The 22,671-nt window shown below is 37.5% G+C and overlaps 1 protein-coding gene across 1 annotated transcript; it reads right to left on the reverse strand.

Annotated features, from left to right (window-relative positions):
* Positions 1-5,958: 5,958 nt before the first annotated feature.
* Positions 5,959-22,643, reverse strand: LOC140517389 (cytochrome P450 2C23-like). Its single transcript, XM_072628578.1, has 9 exons — positions 22,430-22,643; positions 20,979-21,141; positions 20,519-20,668; positions 20,023-20,183; positions 15,538-15,714; positions 10,158-10,299; positions 8,779-8,966; positions 7,281-7,422; positions 5,959-6,795 (listed from the first exon to the last, which is right to left on the reverse strand). Exons 1-9 carry the CDS (start codon positions 22,604-22,606, stop codon positions 6,635-6,637), a joined length of 1,461 nt encoding a protein of 486 aa, XP_072484679.1. The 5' UTR covers positions 22,607-22,643; the 3' UTR covers positions 5,959-6,634.
* Positions 22,644-22,671: the final 28 nt, after the last annotated feature.

Here is a 22,671-nt window from a genome sequence, read left to right on the forward strand (position 1 = left end):
TTTTTAATCTTGAGAATTGTCTATCTATTATGAAATATAAAGAGGATGTACATAGATAGAGGGAGTAGGTATAAAGTAAGTGGGGTGATGATAAAAATGTGATGTAAGGATGCAAAAGGATTGTAACAGGAGGTGTGAAAAGGAAGGAAAAGAAAATGGTAAACCATATCACAGGAAGAAGTACAATATTATATTAGAGTAGAGGGAAAGAGGGGAGGGAGATGAGCATTGTTTGAGAGGTACTCTCAACTGATTTGGTTCAAGGAGGGAAAAACAAACTTAATTGAGTATATAAATCTAACTAGCTCTATAGGCAGTAGGAGAGGAAGGGGGAAACAAAGGGGAGGGGAGGCTAAAAGGGAGGGAAGAAGTAGTACGGTAAAAGGGAATAAAAGGGAGGGAGCTGAAAGAAGGAAGGGAAGATTGAGGGAGAAGGTGGTCAAAAATTAAATCTCTATTGTGGAGGGGAAGGGAGAACTAAAAGCACAAATGGTGGGAAAGAGGATGGAGGGAATGACAGAGATAGTAATCATAACTGTGAATGTGAATGGGATGAACTCTCCCATAAAACAGAAATGAATAGAAGAATGTATTAAAAAACATAATCCAACAAAATGTTGGTTACAAGGAACACATTTGAAACAGGGGGATGCATACAAGGTAAAGGTAAAAGGTTGGAGCAGAATATATTGTGCTTCAGCTGATGTAAAAAAAGCAAGGTTAGTAGTCCTAATCAGACAAAGCAAAAGCAGAAATAGATCTAATCAAAATAGATAAGGAAAGAAACTATATCCTGCTAAAAGGCACCATAGACAATGAAGCAATATCATTACAAACATATATGTTCCAAGTGGTACAGCACTGAAATTCTTAGAGAAGAAGTTAAAGGAGTTACAGGAAGAAACAGACAACAAAACTATACTAGTGGGGGACTTCCACCTACTCCTCTCTGAACTTGTTAAATCTAACCTTAAAATAAACAAGAAAGAAGTTAAGGGGGTGAATAAACCTCTGGATAAGGTAGATATGATAGATCTCTGGAGAAAATTGAATGAGAATGAAAAGGAATATGTCTTTTTCTCAGGGGAACATGACAAATATGCAAAAATTGACCATGTACTAGGGCATAAAAATGTCACAATCTAGTGCAGAAAGGCAAGATAGTCAATGCACCCTTCTCAGACCATAAAGCAATAAAAATTATATGTAACAAAAGGCCATGGAAAGATAGACCAAAAATTAATTGGAAACTAAATAATCTAATCCTCAAGAAGGAGTGAGTTAAGCAATAAATCACAAAAACAATCAACAACTTCATTCAAGAGAATGACAATAATGAGACAATTCACCAAATCTTATGGGATACTGCGAAAGCAGTTCTTTAGGGAAGTTTTATATCTTTGAATGCCTACATGAATAAAATAGAGAAAGAGGAGAGCAATGAATTGGGCATGCAGCTGAAAAAGCTTTAAAAAGAACAAATTGAAAATCCCCAAGCAAATATCAAATTAGAAATATGGAAAACCAAAGAAGACATTTATAAAATTGAAAATTATTGAACTAATAAATAAAACTAAGAGTTGTTTTTATGAACAAACAAATAAAATTGATAGACCTTTGGTTAATTTGATTAAAATGAAGAAAGAAGAAAACCAAATTACCAGTATCAAAAATGAAAGGAGTGAACTCACCTCCAATGAGGAGGAAATTAAAACAATAATTAGAAATTATTTTGCCCAACTTTATGCCCATAAATTGGACAATCTAAATGAGATGGATGATTATCTTAAAAAATATAAATTGCCCAGATCAACAGAAGAGGAAGTTGAATACTTAAATAATCCTGTCTCAGAAAAAGAATTTGAACAAGACATCAATGTACTCCCTATGAAAAAATTCCAGGGCCAGATGGATTTACAAGTGAATTCTATCAAACATTTAAAGAACAATTAATTCCAATACTACATAGACTATTTGGGAAAATTGGAGAAGAAGGAGTCCTCCCAAATTCTTTTTATGATACAAATATAGTTTTGATACCTAAACCAGGAAGAACCAAAACAGAGAAAGAAAATTATAGACCAATTTCTCTAATGAATATAGATGCAAAAATTTTAAATAAAATTTTAGCAAAAAGAATACAGCAACTTATCAAGAAAATAATACATTATGATCAGGTAGAATTTATTCCAGGAACTCAGGGCTGGTTGAATATTAGGAAAACTATTAGCATTATTGATTGTATCAACAACAAAGCTAACAGAAACCACAGGAATATCTCAATAGATGCAGAAAAAGCTTTTGACAAAATATAACACCCATTCCCATTAAAAACATTGGAGAGCATAGGAATAAATGGAACTGTCCTTAAAACAATAAACAATATCTACCTAAAGCCTTCAGCTAGCACTATATGCAATGGAGATAAGCTACATGCATTTCCAGTAAGATCAGCGGTGAAACATGAATGTCCTTTATCACTACTATTACTCAATATGGTACTACAAATGTTAGCGGTAGCAATAAGAGAAGAAAAGGAAATTCAAGGAATTAGAATAGGCAAAGAAGAACCTAAGTTATCATGCTTTGCAGATGATATGATATTATACTTAGAGAATCCCAGAGATTCAAGTAAAAAACTACTTGAAATAATAAACAACTTTGGCAAAGTTGCAGGTTACAAAATCTTCCGCATTTCTATATATTACTAACAAAGCAAGCAATAGAAAGAGAAGTCCCATTTAAAGCTAGGGGAGACACTACAAAATATTTGGGAGTCTACCTGCCAAAACAAATCCAGGGACTATATGAACACAATTACAAAATGTTTTTCTCACAAATAAAGTCAGATCTAAGTAAGTGGAAAAACATTAGTTGCTCATGGGTAGGTCAAGTCAATATAATAAAAATGACAATTCTACCTAAATTAATTTCCTTATTTAGTGACATATCAATCATACTATCAGATAATTATTTCCTAAAGCTGGAAAAAATAATATCAAAATTCATCTGGAAGAACAAAAGGACCAGAATATCAAGGGAAGTAATGAAAAGAAATGCAAGGGAAGATGGCCTAGCTCTACCAGATCTCAAATTGTATTATAAAGTAGAAATTATCAAAACTACTTGGTATTGGCTAAGAAATAGAAGGGGAGACCAGTGGAATAGGCTACCTAGCTCAAGACACAGTAGTCAATGAATACAACAATCTACTGTTTGATAAACCCAAGAACCCCAGCTTCTGGGATAAGAACTCATTGTTAGATAAAAAATTGCTGGGAAAACTGGATAACAGTGTGGCGGAAATTGGGCATAGACCAAAGCCTGAATAAAGTCCAAATGGGTACATGTTCTAGGTATAAAGATTGATACTATAAACAAATTAGTGGAACAAAGAATAGTGTATTTATCAGATTTATAGAGAAGGGAAGAATTTTTGACTAAAAAGTGAAAGCATTATGAAGTTCAAAATGGATAATTTTGATTACATTAAACTGGAAAGTTTTGCACAACTAAACCCAATGTAACCAAGATTAGGAGGGAAGTAGAAAACTGAGAAAGAATTTTTGCAACTAATGTCTGTGATAAAGGCCTCATTTCTAAAATATATAGAGAATTGAGTCAAATGTACAAGAGTACAAGTCATTCCCCAATTGATAAATGATCAAAGGGTTTAAACAGGCAGTTTTCAGAGGAAAAAATTAAAGATATCTATAGTCTTGTGAAAAAATACTCTAAATCACTATTGATTAGAGAGATGCAGATCAAAACAACTCTGAGATACCACATCACACCTATCAAATTGGCTAACATGACAAAACAGGAAGACGATAAATGTTGGAGATGATGTGGGACAGTTGGAACACTAATTCATTGTTTGTGGAGCTCTGAGCTGATCCAACCATTCTGGAAAGCAATTTGGAAGTATGCCCAAAGGGCTACAAAAATGTGCATACCCTTTTACTCAGCAATATTGCTTCTAAGATTGTATCCCCAAGAGATCATAAAAATGAGAGAGTCTCACATATACAAAAATATTTATAGCCCTTTTGGTGGCCAAAATCTGGAAATCAAGGGGATGCCCATCAATTGAGGAATGGCTGAATAAACTGTGGTACATGAATGTAATGGAATACTATTGTGCTATAAGAAATGATGAACAGAAAGACTTCAGAGAGATCTGGAAAGAGTTATATGATCTAATGCTGAGCAAAAGGAGCAGAACCAGGAGATCTTTGTACGCAGCAACAATCACAGTGAGGATTTTTTCTGGTAGACTTAGAACTTCTTTGCAATGCAAGGACTTAAAAAATTCTCAATGGTCTTTTAAGGCAAAATGCCTTCCACATCCAGAGAAAGAACTATGGAATTCAATCACAGAATGTAGCAGATCATTTTCTTTTGTATTACGTTTTGGTTTGTTATATGATTTCTCCCATTCATTTTAATTCTTCTATGCAATATGATTATGGTGAAAATGTATTTAATAGGAATGTATGTGTAGAACCTATATAAAATTGTATGCCAACTCGGGGAGGGAAGAAGGAAGGAGGGGGGGAAATCTAAGTTATGTGGCAGTGATTGTAGAACTCTGAAAATAAATAAAAGAAAAAGAAGCAGCATTTCCAAACAGTCACTTGTCTCTTCCTGGACATCACATGGGGATGGTCACAGTTACAGAGAGAGATTGCTTCTTAGGAGTATTGGGAGAGAAGACCTCAGAATGACTGGAAAGTGATAACAGTCTTTCTGTTGAAACTTACTGGCTATAGTATCTTAAATGAGATAGAGCAGATAGAGTCACAAATAGGGCAAATGAGCTGTAGCCAACGTGAGCCAGGGAGGGCTTTGTCCCTTGGCTCCAATATTGAAAGGGTGAGGAAAACATTTATATTCTCTCAGCTAATGGAAGCAATGAAACTTAGAGTCTCATCCACAAAAATAAATGGCTAACTGGGTAATGAGCAGGTGGCATCTTCCTCTCTCTCCCCTGAAAAAAATGATTCCATTCCATTAGAGTTCCTTTCTGGGTTGGTCTTCATCTCTTACCTGTGTAGTGGTTTCCTTTGCAATTTCTCAGATTCTTTGTCCCCTCAATACAGTGCAATCTCCTGATCAATTCAAAATGCCTTTGAAGTCACTTGGTGCTTCTGTCCCTTATGTGAGAATTGTTAATTATGGGTCTAACTATTTCTATGATTCAACTGGCACAGAAAAAGGATTATTGGTCATGGCTACTGCTTACACTCAACCCCCCACCGTTACTGGCCATAAAGTCCATAGAGCAGAGTCTCCTCCAAGTGATCTTGGCCACAATGTGGTCAGACAGGGAGGAGGGAGAAAACTAGAAGGGAGGTACAGTGTCAAGAAAATCCAGGAAGGGGAAACTCTGGACCAGAAAGAGAAGGTGATCAGTAACATCAGAGGTTTCAGAGAATTCAAACGATGAAGACTGAGAAAAACCAACAGAATTTTGCGGTTAAAGGACACTTTAATTTCAGAGAGATGTTTCTTTTGTGTAATGAAAGTGGAAGCCAGACTATGGGAGAGAGGAGGAATTAAGAAGGAGGCAAGGAAGTAGAGGCCAATGGATAGGTCATTTGTCTAGGAGACTGACCCTGAAAGGGAGGACAGAGAGAGACAGAGACACAGAAACACAGAGAGGTAATATAGTCAACATAATGAGAGTTGAAAAGGACATATAGAAGGATTCCCAGGTGACTTTCCTGCTGGCCATGCTTGACTCAGCCCCCTTGTTCTCTAAGATGAAAAGCCAGTAATGCAGGACTAAGATATCCTGTACCTCCCAGGAGTCACAGGAAATCCTCCTACTCCACTAAGCCAGAAAGGCTGTTGTTCACTCAGAAAATATTCAAAAAAGGCAGATTGTGTAATTTTCAAGGTGCAAAGACGTTAAGTAACACAGACAATAATGACCAGCCTGGAAACCTCTGGGAATTTGATGCGGGTTTTTTACTTTTTTATTTTAAGAATGAGGGAGATGTGCACATGATTGCAAGTAGTAGAAACAGGTGAAATGGAGAGATGAAAAACTGGGAAAAGACAGGGCAGGATGGGAGGCACAAGTTATCAAAGGAGAAAGGAGGAACTGCAATTAAGGGATTGGTTACAGCTCCTCTGCGCCCAAAGTCGGGGCTCCTTCAGTATTACCATGCTGCTTCTGAAACCATGAATCTTGAATGTGTGGAAGTGCACATCAGAAATGAATAGCAATATAGACATGTTTATTATGCCCCAAATTCACAAACAAGAGCTATATAATAAAAAATAAAATTATCCTTGCAATATTTGAAAATTAGAAACTAATATGAATTTCGGAGGAAGATGTTTTAGAGCTCTTTCTGCACATTAAAACTAGAATTGAAGGGCTTAATTAGAGGATGGTTGGAGACATCAGTGAGAGGGTTGCATATGAACTTCTACAATGCAGCCCCTGTTACAAAATGACATGCAAGAAACTCTGCTAGCCTGGTTATCTCTGGAAATTAAGATTCATTTTAATCATTAAGTGGGAATTTTTCCCTCAAGGAAATTCCAGTCAAAAAAAGGAGAGTGTTGAATCCAAAAGATGAAAATAGCTAGCATATTTACTAAATCGACTTTGTCTTATTCCTTAACGAGGAATAAAACACAGTCGCTGATTTTCTGATTTATTCTTGAAGTTAATTTCATTCGGATCTCCAACTGGTTTGAGGGTGAAGTTCTGTAGAATGGTGGTAAAGAACAGAAACAACTCCATCCTCGCCAGGCCCTCTCCTAGACAAGAACGTTTTCCTGGAAAGAAACAAAATTTTGCTTAGAAATTTTCATGGAATATCACTGTATCAATCAAAGTGAAACAGACTCATTGGATCAGGACAATAATGGGGAAGAAGTAAAAGAGAAGGATGTACATGGGATGAAATGGTGAGAACTATTATTGTGACTTATATTCCAGTCATTAATGATCACTACATGCAAGAAAGAATTCCTTCATACCATTCTCATGGTGAGCACTTCAGCAGTGTATCTTGCAATGGAGTCAGACTTCCATAAAATAAGGGGGCAGTTGAGCAAGCCAAGAGGCTCAGCTAATCTGTTGGAAGCTCTGAGAAGAAGTAAGGCCATGGGAATACTAGAAAAGACATTAGGTCACATGTCACAGTGGGACAATGTGTCTTTAAAAGAACTACCAGGAGGAGGCTCAGCCAGAGGAGGTTGGGAGGGGGAACAGGATTCTTCTCATATGAGAAGTAGTGATGGGAATGGTTCCTTTTTACCAATGGAAAAAGGCATGAAGTGGTCACTTTTCTTGAATTTCCCATTCTGATCCAGGAAGTGCTGGGGATCAAACTTATCAGGATTGGAAAACTCCTTGCTGTCATTCAAGACTGGGGAGAGCAGGGGGAAGATTGTTGTGCCCTAGAAGGAAGAAATTCCAGGGAAAAGTCATTTATTATCATGAATATCCTTGGTATCCCAGTCCCAAGGATCTTCAGTGACTCCTATTGACTGTAGTACAAAATACACACTATTTTGTATATGGAATAGACTGAGATGTTTAACCATTGAGAATCTGTGTAGATTCCAGTCTAGCTTTCCAGGTTTATGTTCCCATTATTGTCCCCATCATGTCCTCCTTAGGGTTCCAGCTAAACTGGTCCAACTACTGTTTCCCATCCACAAGGCTCCCTCTCTGGTTTTCATGCCTTTATGATGGCCATGTCTGACGGCTCGAAGGCACTCTTGCTCATTTCAGCCTTTTAGAATTCCTAGCTTTCTTCAAGAATTGGCTTGGGTACACTCTCCTACAGGAAGCCCTGGCTAAGGCCCTGAACTCTATGTGCTCACACTCTCCTCAGTTCCTTGGTCTACACTTCATGTCTATACTTGTTGCCTGTATGACTCTGGGGAAGACATGGGAATTGTCAGTGACCCAGGCAATACTTAAAGCCTCTAGGGGCTTTCTCCTCAGGGAGTTTCTTCAGCAGGAAGCTATTCAGCTAATCAAATCACAGCTTGGATGTGAAAAAAAGAAATAATATTTTGGGTAGACTTTGAGAAGCCAAAGACTTCAGTGGTCAAAAATCCTTCTATTCTTGCCTTTTGGCAACAGTGCTTGGACCAGAAATTTTCACACAGTAGGTTTTTGTTGTAGTCTTGATGGTTTGAACTGAACAGTGCAACCAATGGGGTGTATTAACTGTGGGAATGCTCTCTTCTTTCTCTGAGGGAGAATAATTCTGCTGAACCATTCCTAGGAAACTTCAATCTAATTCAATTTAATTCAATCAATGTTTACTTAGTAACCTCCAGGAAAGCAGTATTTTGAAGTCTAAAGACAAAGGTTCAAGTCTCACCCCCAACATTTTTAAATGACCTTGGTCAAGTCATGACACGTGAGACTCAGTGTCTCCATCTGCAGAGTGGGACAGAAAACGGTATCTCAAGAATCTACTTTACTGTCTACTAAAAGGTAATACATAAACAAAATTTTCTAACGAGCAGTCTCACTTTGTTATTTTCCCTGCCCATTTTTCTTACAAATTATTGTTATAGTGAATGAAAAGCAGGGAAAACCAAGTATACACATTCCTCTCCCTCATTCAGAACCACATCCAATTTAGTTATATGTAACAAAAGATTGCCTTAAGGAGAACTTCCTGTGATATCATGACAATGGGATGCGACTTTCTCACATCTAAAATGAGATCACTGGACCAGATGACATTTAAGATCTCTTCCAACACTAGATTACATGGCACCATGTCTGCTGACCTTTGGGAGGACATATTGTTGGAAATGGATGTCCCGGGTCACTGCATGGGGCACGTTGAGAGGAACGAGGTCAATGAATCTTTGCATTTCATGTACCACAGCATCCATATAGGGCATATCATGTCTATCCATTATGGAAGGAACTCGATTACGTCCAATCACACGATCAATTTCCTCATGAACTTTTGCTGCAGGGACAAAAACGGGAATAAGAACTGAGCCTCTGAGTGTACTGGGAATGCTCAATAGAGCCTTGTAGAGTATCTTCCTCATGATAAGACCTAGGATGATTCTTAGATGGGCTTAATGTCCTCCTTCTACTCAGTCAAGAGGGCAAAGGCTTTTGCACCAGCAATAGGATGATTTTCTGTGCTTTGGCGGATAGGCATCAGGAAGAAATGCATTTATATTCCTCTTTTGACACTATTTATGTAAATTCAGGCAAGTCACTTAACCTATCTGGGCTTCTTTTTCTCATCTGAAAATGGGGATCATAAATTATCTGTCTTCTAAGGTTCCTGACACCTCTGAATCTTCTATCCTATGGTTTGCAAAATGGAAACAATAATGTTCCCTTACATATAGGGCATCAAATGAAAATATAGGTCAAATGATTTGAAAACCTTCCACCTTTTCTATAGATACCACCCACTATTGTCAAGGAGAGCAGATGTCTTAATTTGAATTTGACAGTGCCGGTGATGGTATTATCATGTTGATTGAAACCATTCACCAGGTATGTATCTGAGCTCCTGTCTCAATATCTGAAGTTGCAGAGGCATAGAATCTCAGCATTAGAAATGACCCATTTTCACCTAAGGCCATACATAGTTGAAAGGGAATCCTGGTTCTAATGGAATGAATAAATAGTCATCAAGCTTTTGCTTGAGAAACTCCAGTAAGTGAGAATTCATGACCAACTAGACACCTGGATGGGCTTTGGGAGAACTTTAATAGTTGGCAAGTCTTTCCTTACATGAAGTCTCCATTTGTCAGTTTGCAATGTCTATCCTTGGTTCCTAGTTCTTCCTCTTTGGATCCAGGAGAGGCAGCTCTGGGAGAATGTAAACCATCTCAGGAAAGGGAGGTTCATTTGAGTTTTTGCATCCTAATCATAGAACTTAGGGTACACAATATGAGCTTTATACATGTTTGCTAAAATAAATTGAATTCCCCATGACAGATCTTCACATATATAAATAACTATAAGGTCCCCTTCATGTCCTATTTTCTTAAGTATACTACTGTCTGACCTACTGCTGATCCATGTAGGAGTCATACAAATCAAAAAAATTGAGAAAGTGGGGCCAGCTCCTGAACAAGGTGCAGGGCTGGGAAAGTAAGCCTGGTCTATAAGCATTACAGTTCTTCTACCTCACCTTGGACTTCAGGATGTTTAATAATGAGCAGCAGGCCATATCTTAGAGTGCGGCTGGTTGTCTCAGTTCCTGCCCCAAATAAGTTAAATCCAGTCACTATTAGATTCTCTAAGTCAAATTCAGACTGGGGATTATCTTTTTCCTAAAGGAGAGGTACAAAATAATTGAAGTAATGAGAGACAGCAGGGATTGCCAGTAGTAACTATATGAACTGCATAAAGTTTGCCCTAGGAGCCCTCCCGCACCTTCATTTACCTACTGTAAAAGACAAGAACCTTCCCAATGCCCTCACTCCCCAACCATAGGCTTGCCCTTCCCAGGTAACCTTCTTTCCTTCAAACAAAATGGCACAGTGAGTGGAGACTTTGAATCAGAAAGACATAGATTTTTATTTAGCCTCAGCTAAAAGGTACTTATATATCCATGGAAAGTCACTTAATTCCTCTGGGCACCAGTTTCCTCATATGTAATAAGAAAGAGCTGAATCCCTTTCAGGTCTCTACCTATCAGTGATATGCTTGGTATGGAGAGGACCTGATCACGTGATTCGCTTAAAACTTTAATGACCTGGTAAGTGACACCATACTGACATTTTCATCACAAAACAGGACAGCAAATTGGTAAACCAATAACAACAAGAAAATACTTCACGTGAGCAGAATGGTGAAGTGAGAGCAATTTTTTGCGGTGGAGAATGCAGAATTTCAAAATTTGTAGGGCAAATGAAATTCATCCAGCCAACCTTTGACTGATCAGAAATCTTCCTTAAGTAGTCATCTGGCCTCTCCTTGAAGATTTTCACAGATGGGGAACTTACTACTTAATCAAGAATTCCTTGCCAATCTTGGCACCTTGCTCCCCTCATGTGGAAATGAAATGTGTCTGTAATTTCAAACCATTGTTATGTCTCTTGGGTGTATGGAAGGAAAAGCATCCTAATCCATTTGTGTGACAGCCCTTAAATTAAGTGTCTGTTGAGCTCCCTTTCAACTCACAAATTCTGCGAAATTCTGTGAAATATACAAGCTCATAGGATTTAGAAGTTGGAAGAACTTGGAGATCACTCATTTTATAGAAAAAGAAATTGTGCTCTTGAGAGGGGAAACTTTTTTTCAATTCCACAGAAGAAAAAATGGAAAATAGTGGATGGTGGATCCATATTACCTGGAATAAAATGAAGCTGTCTATGGTTTTAGAAGAAAAAAGTTTGGGTAGAAGTACATTTTCTGCTCAAATCAACTGGCAGTGAAACTCATTGACAAGAAAATGAGCAAATAATCTAGGACAGGATATGAAACAAATAATATAGACTATATAATTAAGAGCCTATATTCTAACATCTCTGATAAACAAGAAAATAATGAAATATGTATTATAGGACTCTCAGAAATAAAGGAACAACACCCTGAAGGCATCTAGGTGGCACAAATGGATGGAGTACTGGACTTGGAGTCAGGAAGACCTGAGCTCAAATTCGACTTCAAACCTTTTTAGCTTTATGAGCCTGAGCAAGTCATTTCACTTCTGTCTGCCTCCATCTCATCATCTCTAAAATGGGCATAATAATAGCATCTATCTCCTGACATTGTTGTGACAAACAAGTGAAATAATATTTGTAAAATGATTTGAAATTTTTGAAGCATGATATAAATGTTATAGCTGTGACTACTAAAGTGTTTCACAAAGAGAAAAGAATTAAAAAAGAAATAAGGATGAAGAGTGGGTTGAAATAATAGATTCCAAAAATTAAACATGAATAGGCAATTTGGAACATATGATGGACAATGTGTCAAAAGCCATATAGATCCTTTTAAGGTAAAACTAGCTGATTTGGTACCAGAAAATAGAGAACATTTAACACAAAAGGTAGAGACAAGAAGATTGGAAAACATTTACTCTCTACAAATCAAAATGATCTGGAAGATAGGATATAAAATAATTTAAGTATTTTGTATACCTTACAAATATATATCATAGAAATTTATATATCATAGAAATATAGAATTAATTTTAAATCCTGAATATAATACTTCAATAATGAAAATGCATAATTGTTAAAAATTGAGGAATATATATATATGTGTATATATTAAGAGAATTCAGAGGCTATCCAACAGAAAAAAGCATCAAGTTTAACACATCAAGAACTGTAGTGATTAAACTTTAGATTTTCAGTACAAGTATTTGGGTAATGAAAAGAAAGCCCTTCACCTAGCAAGGAAAATAAATTTTAATAGGGCAAGAACACTCCTTCTCTCTGAGAAATCAAGGAAGAGATTGGAAAACAACAATATTAAAATAAAAGGAGATTGGGCTATGGAACAAATAATTCATCCTGCAAATATGAGCTTAATCATACATGCAATAAGATTGACTTATAGCCATCAACATTGTAAAACTGAACAATTTTGGAAGATTAATCAATTCATATCAATTCAATTGTCAATTGTGAGTACACATTGCCAATATAAAGAATGCTAACTGCCTTCTAAGAGAGAGTTTATGGAATAGTATGCAGAATGAGACACATACTTGTCAACATGGACAATATAGAAATTTATTTTTTGTAATTGTGCTTATGTGATAACAAAAGCTTTGTTTATCTTTTCTTCACTGGGTGGGAGGAAATAAATATTTGGTAAAAGAAGATGGACATATAGGAAAAAAAAGGTTGGATATCAGGCATTTCCTAATACCAATCTCAAAATGAGTCAAGTAGATAACTTGGAAAAATTCAAACCAGAAAAGCAGAAGGTAAATAAATCAACGAGAAAAGATTAAGCAGTGTATTCAATCCCCTTATGCCTTTATGTCAATTCAATATTATTTTTTAAAAGTATTCCATTGATTCACAGCCACTGAAATAATGGCATGTAATGGCAATATTTTAAGGAAGGGGATTAAAATAGTCTTGGTATCAACTTGGAAGAAAGTTTCTAGTAAATATTTCAATCATCTATGTTTAGTTCTATGCTCTTTAATTTTTATCAGTATATGAAATCACTCAATCAGCAAATAGTTAAGAAATATTTATATGTGCCAGGCAGAAGGCTAGGTAGCTGGGATATGAACAAAGGAATAAAATAAGACAATCTTTACCCTCTAGGAGTTTACATTTTACTGAAGGAATACAACACACTTAAAGAGAAGTACACAGGGGATATGTACAAAATAAACTCACAGAGAACTTTGGGTGGGATACTAACATCAGGACAAATAATGGACAGCTGTTTGAAGGAGGTAGGAGCTACATGTAGAAGAATATTAAGACTTCTAAGAGTTGAGAAAAGTGAGTGAGAGTACTCCAGACATAAGGGCCAGACTGTGCAAAGGCAAAGAGACAAAAGGCAAGATATTATGTACAGAAAACAGCACCGAGGCTGGTTTGGCTGGAGTAAAGAGGGGTGGAAGGCCGGGAAGAGGATGTGAGGGAAAAAATGTTTAACTAGCCTAGAAAAGGAGGCTCAGCCCAGATTGTGAAGGGTTTTAAAAGCCAAATAGATGAATTTATGATAGTTCTTAGGAGCCCTGAAGTCTCCTGATCATGCGAATGACTCAGTGAGTCTTGCACATTATATATGTTATCTTTGCAGATTGAGGAAGAATGAATTGAGAGTCTGGATAAGAAAGAATTGTCATTGTCCTGATGAGAGATGATGTTGAACTGAACTAAGGTGGTTGTGGTGCAAATAGAGGATGGACCAAAGAATTAAGGATTACTGTCATGACAGGGTTGGGGGAGGAGGGGAAGAAGACATTTCCTTTCTACTCTTTGTTCCTACACCCTCCTCCCCCATTGATCAGAGTAATTTGGGCAGTTCAGATCCAATGGGGAAGAGGATTGCCTGTTCATCACTCCCAAAATAATTGTTCCTTGTACAGGAAATTTAATCTATTGGGTTACATTGTGAAGGAATGAAGGAAATCAGCATTTATCAAGCATCTATATGCTATGTACTACCCTGTGCTGAGTACTTTACAAATATTATCTCATTTGATCTTTTCAGTGTCCCTAGAAGGTAGATGCAAACATCATCTCCATTTTGCAGTTGAAGAATAAAGGTAGACAGATGTTACATGACTTTCCCAGAGTTGTACTGCTATAAAGAGTCTAAGTCCAGATCTGAATAAAAGACTTTCTGATTTCAGACTCAGTTCCATACCTACCACAACCTAACTTCCTCCAATCTCTCTGAGTGGAACTATGCAGGACTGGAAGACAGTTAAGGATTAGCTGGAACGTGGGACGGGTGTCTTGATGGCAACTCTGAGGAAATTTTCATTGTCAGGGAACAGTATGGGATACTAGAAGCGCTTTCTTTGTTTGCTGAATTGGGTTGTGGGTTTCTGGGAGGCTTTTGAATCTTTTTCATCTTTCTGTGGAGCAAAATAAAGTTGCCCTCTTCCTGGTATTAATTAATTTTGAGTGCTTTTATGGAAGCTAGTTATAGCTAGCATTTATAATAATAGCTGGCAATTTATATAAGACATTAAGGTTTGTTGGCTGTTGTTATTCAGTGATTTCGGTCACACTTGATCCTTCCTGAATCCATTGTTTTTTCTTGGCAAAGATACTGGGGGAGTTGGCCTTTCCTTCTACAGGAAATCAGATGTTAAGTGACTTGACTGTGGTCACATGGGTAGGAAGTGTCTGAGGCTGTTTGAACTCAGGTCCTCCTGACACCAGGCCTGACATTCAATTCAGTGAGATATTTGTTTTCTCTGCTTTAAAGTTAACAGCAAGCTTTACAAACATATCATTTTATCTTCACAATCAGCCTGAAAGATAAATGTTTTTATTCCCATTTTATAGATGAGGAACCTGAGGCAAACAGTGTTCATATGATGTGTTCTGGGTTACACAGTTGGAAATGTCTGAAGTAGGCTTTGAACTCAAGTTTTTCTCATTCCACGCCATGCTCTGCACCCCAGTTCTCCTGTTTAGAGCTTACTTTGTATGTATTAGTTTGAATATTATATCCCCCATTACACTGTAAATTCCTTGACAACAGGGACTCTCTGTTGTATCTTTAGTACTTAGTAAAGTACATGGCATGTAGTAGGCACTTAGGAAGTGTTTATTAATTGATTCCTATTATCATTCTCTAATGCAATATCCTCCTCCAAACAGTAAAGCCCAGATCAGCAGTTCATCACCCAGGAAAGCAGGACTCTTTCAATCTCATTTCCCTTACAGAGCTCAGAGAAGGGACAGGGTCAGATCAAAGTCTAGTTATTAAAAAGTAAATGGCACCCTCTCAGGACATGAATACCTTAAGACTCTCTGAGATCCTTTCCTGTGCTTTGAAGAGTGACCTGTAAGAATTCTTGGAATATCAGCCCTGCTCAATAAACAAGGTACTTCCCCCATGCATCCTACCTGCTGCATTTTGACCAGGTAGCAGTCAATGTAGTCTTGAGGGTTGTTAGGGTCCAGTACTTCTTGATGCTCCTTCACTCTTTCCAAAATGAAACTTTTTATATCCTTAACATTTCTAGATAAACTTCTGTGCTTTCCTGGGAGGTACACTCTGAAGGCTGGTAAAATATTGTAGAGCTACACACCCCCCAAACACAAACAAACACATGTGAATTTACTGTTATAGAGATCCTGATAAATACATATCTGATAAATTATTAAGTTTTGCTCAAAGGCATTGCATTTCTTTGTAACATTAGTTAAATTGTTTTATTAACGAAAGCTGTTTTTTCTCTCTAATCTTCAATATACATTGGAGAAACAAAACAAAAGGCTTGAAAAACATGGACATATTCAAGCAACACAAATCCCCACCTTGGCAATAGCCAGAAATGTGTGTCCCGATTTCCATCTTGAGTTCATCCCCTCTCTCTCAGGAGGGCAGCATGTTTCATTGTGATTCCTATGGAATCATGATGGGTCCTTACATTGATCAGAGAGCTTGAGCCTTGCATGGTGTTTGTCTTTCCATTGTTTTTGTTGTTGGTGTTATTGTACAAATTGGCTCTGCTCACTTTATTTGGCATCCATTCATAGTCTTCCCATGTATGAAGCTGTCCCTTTCATTATTTCTCAAAACATAGTAGAATTCAATTACATTCACACACCATAATTGGTTCAACTTTCTCCCAATTGATAAGCAGCCCCTTAGTTTCCAGTACTTTGTAGCTCCCATAAAAAAATCATTTCTTTTTTGCATATTACTTTCAATATTGTGTATTTTCTTTTTTATTGGGGGGGGAACTGGCCAAATAATGATATTATTGGTTCAAAGGATATACATGATATTCTCATTGGGACCAATAGATCCAAATTGATTTCTGAATGGCCTGGTCAATTCACAGCTACCCCAACAGTTTGTCAATAAGCTGCTTTTCCCATAGTCCTTCCAGTATATGATATGTATCTTTGTTTGAATATATTTTGAGACATTTGGAAGGAAAAATCAAGACTTGGCCACTTTTTTAAGTAAGTCATTTGGGGCCAATTTTTTGACAATCTTTAAATGCAGTAAAATGGCAAAAAAAAATTTAAGGCACCCATTCAGGAATTCTTGGTATTGATTATGGAAGAGGGGGGATTTCTAGTAGTCATCAGCAGACAAAACATCTTATCTTAATTGGACTGAGAAAGTTTCAGAGTTAGGCACAACAGAACTAGGGAAGTCAGAAGCCATTGGCCACCCTGAGGTTCAGAAAGCAGCAATCTCATTTCTCTGACTGAAATAGGCATGAAACAGAAAAAGAAAGCTATTATTATTTAGCTCAGTTATCATTTCCACAAAGGGAGCTTTGTAGCTGCTGTATTCAAACAGTTGCTATATGCAAGTTGGGAGATCAATTCCCAATTATTTCATGTGTTCTAGAGGTTTTTAATGGAATTTCTCTTTCTGACATTTAATGTTCACTGTTCTAGTAGCACACAGAAATACTGATGACACTGTTAAAGTTCTAACAGAAAGATCAGTTTGGAGTTTCTTCTACTACAGTCTTCCTATTGTGCCTAATCCCAATATGAACGTGATGATGTATTGTCAAAACATATGGAAATTCTTACCAACGTAAAAAGGCTTAAAGGAGAAGATAGGTCATGTCCTTAGCATTTTGTCGTGTTTCACGGCCAGTGAGTCACAAAGTATGCTATGAGCTTTCTTACTATGCATTCAGTTAAATGAGTCCATACTAATCAATTACTAATCAATTGAAATCAATTCAGTGAATAGTTATAAAGTACTTAATCAATGTAGAGCAAAATATTGGGTGTTCAGAGAGATACAAAGCTTTTAAAAGATACAATCCTTGCCCTTATGGAGTTCATATACTAGAAAGAGAATAAGATAAATATATATTGATAGTTCTTAAATCAATAATACATGATTGGTGAGTTGGAAAGAGGCATATAAAATTCTGTGGGAGACCCTGAAGCAAAGATCATTGCTGAGTGAGGGGAACAAGGTAGGCTTCATGAAGTAGGTGGCATTCAAATTTTACATGAGTTGGTAGAAATTCAGTAGATAAAAATGGGACCTGAAGGACACTCAAGGAACAGGGAACAGGGAAACCCAAGCCACAATGTCAAAGATCAGGATTTAATGAGAGACAGAGAATAGTCCAGTGTAGTTTAGTCATAAATTAAGTGAAGAGGAGTAGTAGATGGATCAAGCTGGAGAGTAAAGATGATGCCAGATTTGAAGGGTCTAGAATGCCACATAAACAGGTTACTGTTTTCTACTTCTGGAAAGCCTAGATTGTTTCTCTCTGTATCCCCAAACAAAGGTGTTTCCATTCTCTTGGTGGCATTGATGGTTGTCAGACAAAAAGGGATGCAGTAGTGAGTGAAGAACAGGTTAGTTTCTGGTTCCTATTAAATTGAAGGTGGAAACTTATGCCATCATTTCATGAATTTATCATCACTCACTCTCCTCACAAAGAGGGAGGAAGCTTGGGCTGACCATGGTGCTGAAATTCACAATATCACCCAAAGGACTTAGAGATGGTAAAGATTCATGTTTTTGTTAAATTGGTTCATGTCTGTTTTGTAAAGATGAAATCATCTGTTCTTCAGAAAAAAGAAAGATTAAATACAAAGATGATTGGATTTGGACTCAGAAGAATTTGGTCAGTATTCACGCCCTATGACATACATGGTGACCTCAGATAAATCGTATTACTTCTCAGAACCTCAGTTTCCTCCTCTCTGCAGTAATGATAATGACAATAATACCAATGATAGCTAGTATTTTTATATCACTGTATAAGTGCTTGTTGAGGGCCAGTGTGGAATGCGCTTGACAAGATCAGAATAGACCTTCAGGGAAACTGTTCTTTGAGACTGTACTCATTATCATCTGGAATGGCTCTCCATGACCCCCGGATGTTGCTGTCTCCATGAGACAAATGAGAGAACTACAGAAAACAAGGGTAAAATAGGTGCCCTCTAGGCTAACAGTCTTTAAGACAATAAGACTGATCAAATCAATAGGATAGGAGCAGAATGTCACGTAGACTTGCAGTTTCTGTCTATATATACCCTTACCCCCAGATCAATAAACAAAATTGGTCTTTCTACTCCTGCCTGCCCATGTATCTTTCTTCTTCACCACATCACCAAGCTGTGTGGGGATGTAGGCCATCCATTACAAGTGTTCAAAGTGTTATATATATATTAGCTCATTTGAGTCACACAACAACTGTGGTAAATAGATGCTTGTATTATTTATATTGTTATGCACAAGAAAAAGGAGGATGAGAGAAGTGAAGTAATATTTTAAAGGTCATACAACTGTTAAGTGTCTGAGGTAGGTTTTAGATTCATTCTTCCTCACTTCAGGTCTAGCCTTCTATTCATTAAATTCCTCCCTTTCCCTAAATTGTGTGCTTTTGTGATCTCTCAAAGAAGCAGTCAAAGGAAGAGTCTTTCTGGACAGGTAGGAGTAGTGAACTGCTCTGAACAGATCCCAAGAGTTTCTTAAGTCCTCTCAAATCTAAGTCTAAATTCGCAATTATCTCAGAACTAATTTGGCCAGTGCTGTGTTACTCACAGAGGGGACCAGAAATCAAAATATTATGTCCCTCTTTGGAGTTAAGGGAAATCCACGTATCTTGGAAAAGGCTACTTTTAAAAAAAAAAGAACATAAAGTGACACCAAGGCATTCAATCAACTCAATTCATATTAAGTTGATAAAATCCATTCAGCATTTATGCAGTACTCTATATGAACCAAGTCCTGTGCTAGATTGCCATGATATAGACAGCAATGAAGCAGTCCTCTTTCACAAAAATTGTACATTCTACAAGAGAAGGGTTTACCTAGAGTATGTATCCCACACAGTACGTAGAACATAGATAAAAGAAAAAAAAATTTGTTTTCAGTTGATGAGGATCCTTAGCTCTGCCTTCAGTGAATGAAGGCTTTGATCCTATATGTCCATCCACTGCAGAGGCTAGAACACAGCACTCCCAGAATCAGTGTAGTCTATTGGCCTAAGTGACTTGCTCACTTAGCTTTGATCAGCTGTCCTCCCTAATTCCTCCAGAATGACCTGGACCTATCTTTACTGATAACTATGTTAGTTAGTCACATCTATGAACACTATCCTACATGGAATATCACTAGCAGACCCTTATCCCTATAAATGAAACATGTGTATGACCTAGAAGTAGGTCATACAAATTCATAGGCCAGCTGGGGACAGACTACATACCTAAATCTTGAGAGCCAAATGTATTGCACGATGTTGTGATCCTTGAGTGCATGATAGGTGAATGTGTGTGTGTGTGCTCATTTTTGCTGGGGAACTTGCTAAGAGATGAGAGCCTATGGTACACTGATCATGTTGCTGAGACTCAGCAAATAACCATAGAATAAGAAAACTCCAGCCTTACCTGTGTCCATGGTGAGTTAATCAGTTGAAAGTTTTCATTTAACAACTTTAGGAGATAAAGAAATTTTTCATCATTGTACTTGAATCGATCACGGAAGAGGATAGAGCAGATCACATTGCATGGAGCACAGCCAAGAATGAAGGTGGGATCAGTGGATTGACCTAATGCAGAGAAAAGTTACTAAAGGAGGAAAAAATAGCTTTAAGTGAAATGCTTCCAATCTCATAGGACTGGACATCTCTTCTTCCCATACCTGGATATGATGTTTAATTACTATTTTCCTGGACAATTTCCTGTAGCTGTTATAAGGAAATTAGATACGCTTATAATACCTGAGGTATGAGAAGAGAGAAGAGACTTCTCTGTTCCAGGAGAGGGAGTCAGTGATTGTCTGGTCAGTACACCAAGTCAGAGACTTTTAGAATGACTTCCGAAGCAAGAAGCATGTGGCACACTTGGATGTCACAAGCCCAGGAGGAAAAAAATGAAAACCAACCATTTGTTTTCTTGAGCTCCTCCACCAGGCATTGGGCTTCTTCTTGAACTCTCTCTTCAATGCTTCTCTTCCCCATCCCAAAGTTCCTTAGGGTCATCAGGGAAAATCTGCGCAGTTGTTTCCACCTCTCTCCATAACTTGCAATAACTCCTAGACAAAGGAGAAGAACAGGATGTTGGTCGTTCTAACACTGGAGCTGGTGGAGGACACAGTCTGCATGGTGGACATAAGACTTTGGGCTTAATTCATTGAACAAGATTAATTTTATTCAATTCAAACCACAATGCAATGCAGCCTGGTAAGTATCAGATATTTACCACATGAAGGTCTTCTCCTAGGTGCTGAAAACAGAACAATAAAAATGAAACCAGTACTTACACTCTGTGGTGGGGTGGGATAGGAGTAGATTTTTACTGGATAAGGTCTGCCATACCCTTTGCTTGAATACACTTAAATTTACCTTTTCCTTTGATTATATCATCAATCATTGGAAGAACTGGTCTGTCTACAAATGCATCTCCTTGATCAATTAGAGCTTCCTTCATAATATTATATCCATACAGCACCACAACACGCCGGGTTCCAAGATAAAGAGTATAGATGGGTCCATATTTTTTAGCCAGCTTGAAAAGAATGCCAAGAAACAGGAAGAGGCTCAGTGTGAAACTACAGAAAGTTGCAATTTACCCCCACAACTACCTCATAAGTCCTGGGCACTATCAAATGGTTCAGTCCTCCCTCATTCAAAACAAAGTCAAGTGCAAGTTATGTCATTATTTCTTTGATGGCATGGTCTTCTTTGACAACGAAGGATGAACACATATGCACATCAGAAAAGATAAGACTTTTATCAGTGGAACTGAAATTGGATTGCTGCATTACCATCAGTTTTGTTACTTTGTCTTAAAAAGCACAAGCCATTTCCAACTGACATGCAGTTGAAATTTCATACTCTATATTATCTCCATAGTACTAATCACATAGCAGGTACTTAAGAAATGATATTTTTATTCATTCTTTCAATGACCTCCAAGTTCAATTCCTTGCTGCTAGCATTCCTCCTTTTCAGCAAATAATTCACATAACTAACAACTTGATATTCCTTTGGCACAGTTATGACCATGTCATTCCCCTACTGAAAAGTCTGCAGGGGATTCCTACTGCCTCCACAACTTGGTACTTAAATGCCTGCATAGCTGACTCTAACCTAATTTCCAGATTATTGCTGTATTACCTATTATCCCAAACTTTACATTCTTGCATGAGTCCCCTACTGGCTATGTAGTCTCCCAATGTCTGGACTTTGCCCAAACTGCCTCCCATGCCAGGAATTCATTTCTGCCCTCTCTTCCAGAATCTGTTATTTCTTTCAAGGTCCGTCTCATGGCTTCTCTTCTACAGAAACTTTTTTTGGTCTCCTAATTATTAGTTCTATCCTTTAACTACCTTTTATTTATCTATAAATAAGTTGTATCCCTCTAGTAGAACATAAGCTCCTGGAGGACAGGAACTACTTTCTTTCAAGAAGAAATGGTTTCATTCACCATATGTTTCTCTCCTGATTCTGGCACAGTGCCTGGCACATAATGGTAATAAAGAAGCTCTCATTAATTGAATGATTTATTTTTACCTTTGTATACCCAGGGCATAATATGATGCATTACAAAAGGCAAATATTTGGTTCTACTGTTGAATTTCTGCTTCTACCACCAAAGTTATGGCAAAATGACGAATGCATGCCTGACATCATTGCTAATGGAGATTTCACTCATAAAGCTAACGACTCATGGCATCCATGACCTAGGACTCTAAATAATCATGAGTCCTGATTCAATTACTCATTTGAAACTTTTGTGTCTCCCCCTACAACCCAAGCAGTTAAGATCCAAACCCCAAATCCAGCCTGCTTACCTGTGATAATGACGTAGCCATGTTCTTCAAATCCAATTGCAGGATGTTGCCAATAAAGGGAAAAGGAATAGGACCTGGTGGGAGCTTCCCCCTTTTGAGTCCTTGGATCCATAAAGACAAGATCAGGAAAAGAACAGAAACCAGGAGGGCAGTTGTGCTGAGTCCCAAAGGATCCATTGCCCTGACAGATGGTCCTATAACTCCCAGACGTAACAGATCACTGTATTTTTATAGTCATTGCC

The sequence above is a fragment of the Notamacropus eugenii genome, chromosome 1 (genome assembly GCF_028372415.1).
Source record: "Notamacropus eugenii isolate mMacEug1 chromosome 1, mMacEug1.pri_v2, whole genome shotgun sequence".
NCBI lineage: Eukaryota > Metazoa > Chordata > Mammalia > Diprotodontia > Macropodidae > Notamacropus > Notamacropus eugenii.

Coding starts and splice junctions, on each gene's coding strand:
- LOC140517389 (XM_072628578.1), bottom strand. CDS start 22,606: ATGGATCCTTTGGGACTCAGCACAACTGCCCTCCTGGTTTCTGTTCTT. Junction 15,715..20,022: donor TTAACTCACCATGGACACAG/GTAAGGCTGGAG, acceptor GGGGGTGTGTAG/CTCTACAATATTTTACCAGC. Junction 10,300..15,537: donor ACCTGGTCAAAATGCAGCAG/GTAGGATGCATG, acceptor CCTCTCCTTTAG/GAAAAAGATAATCCCCAGTC.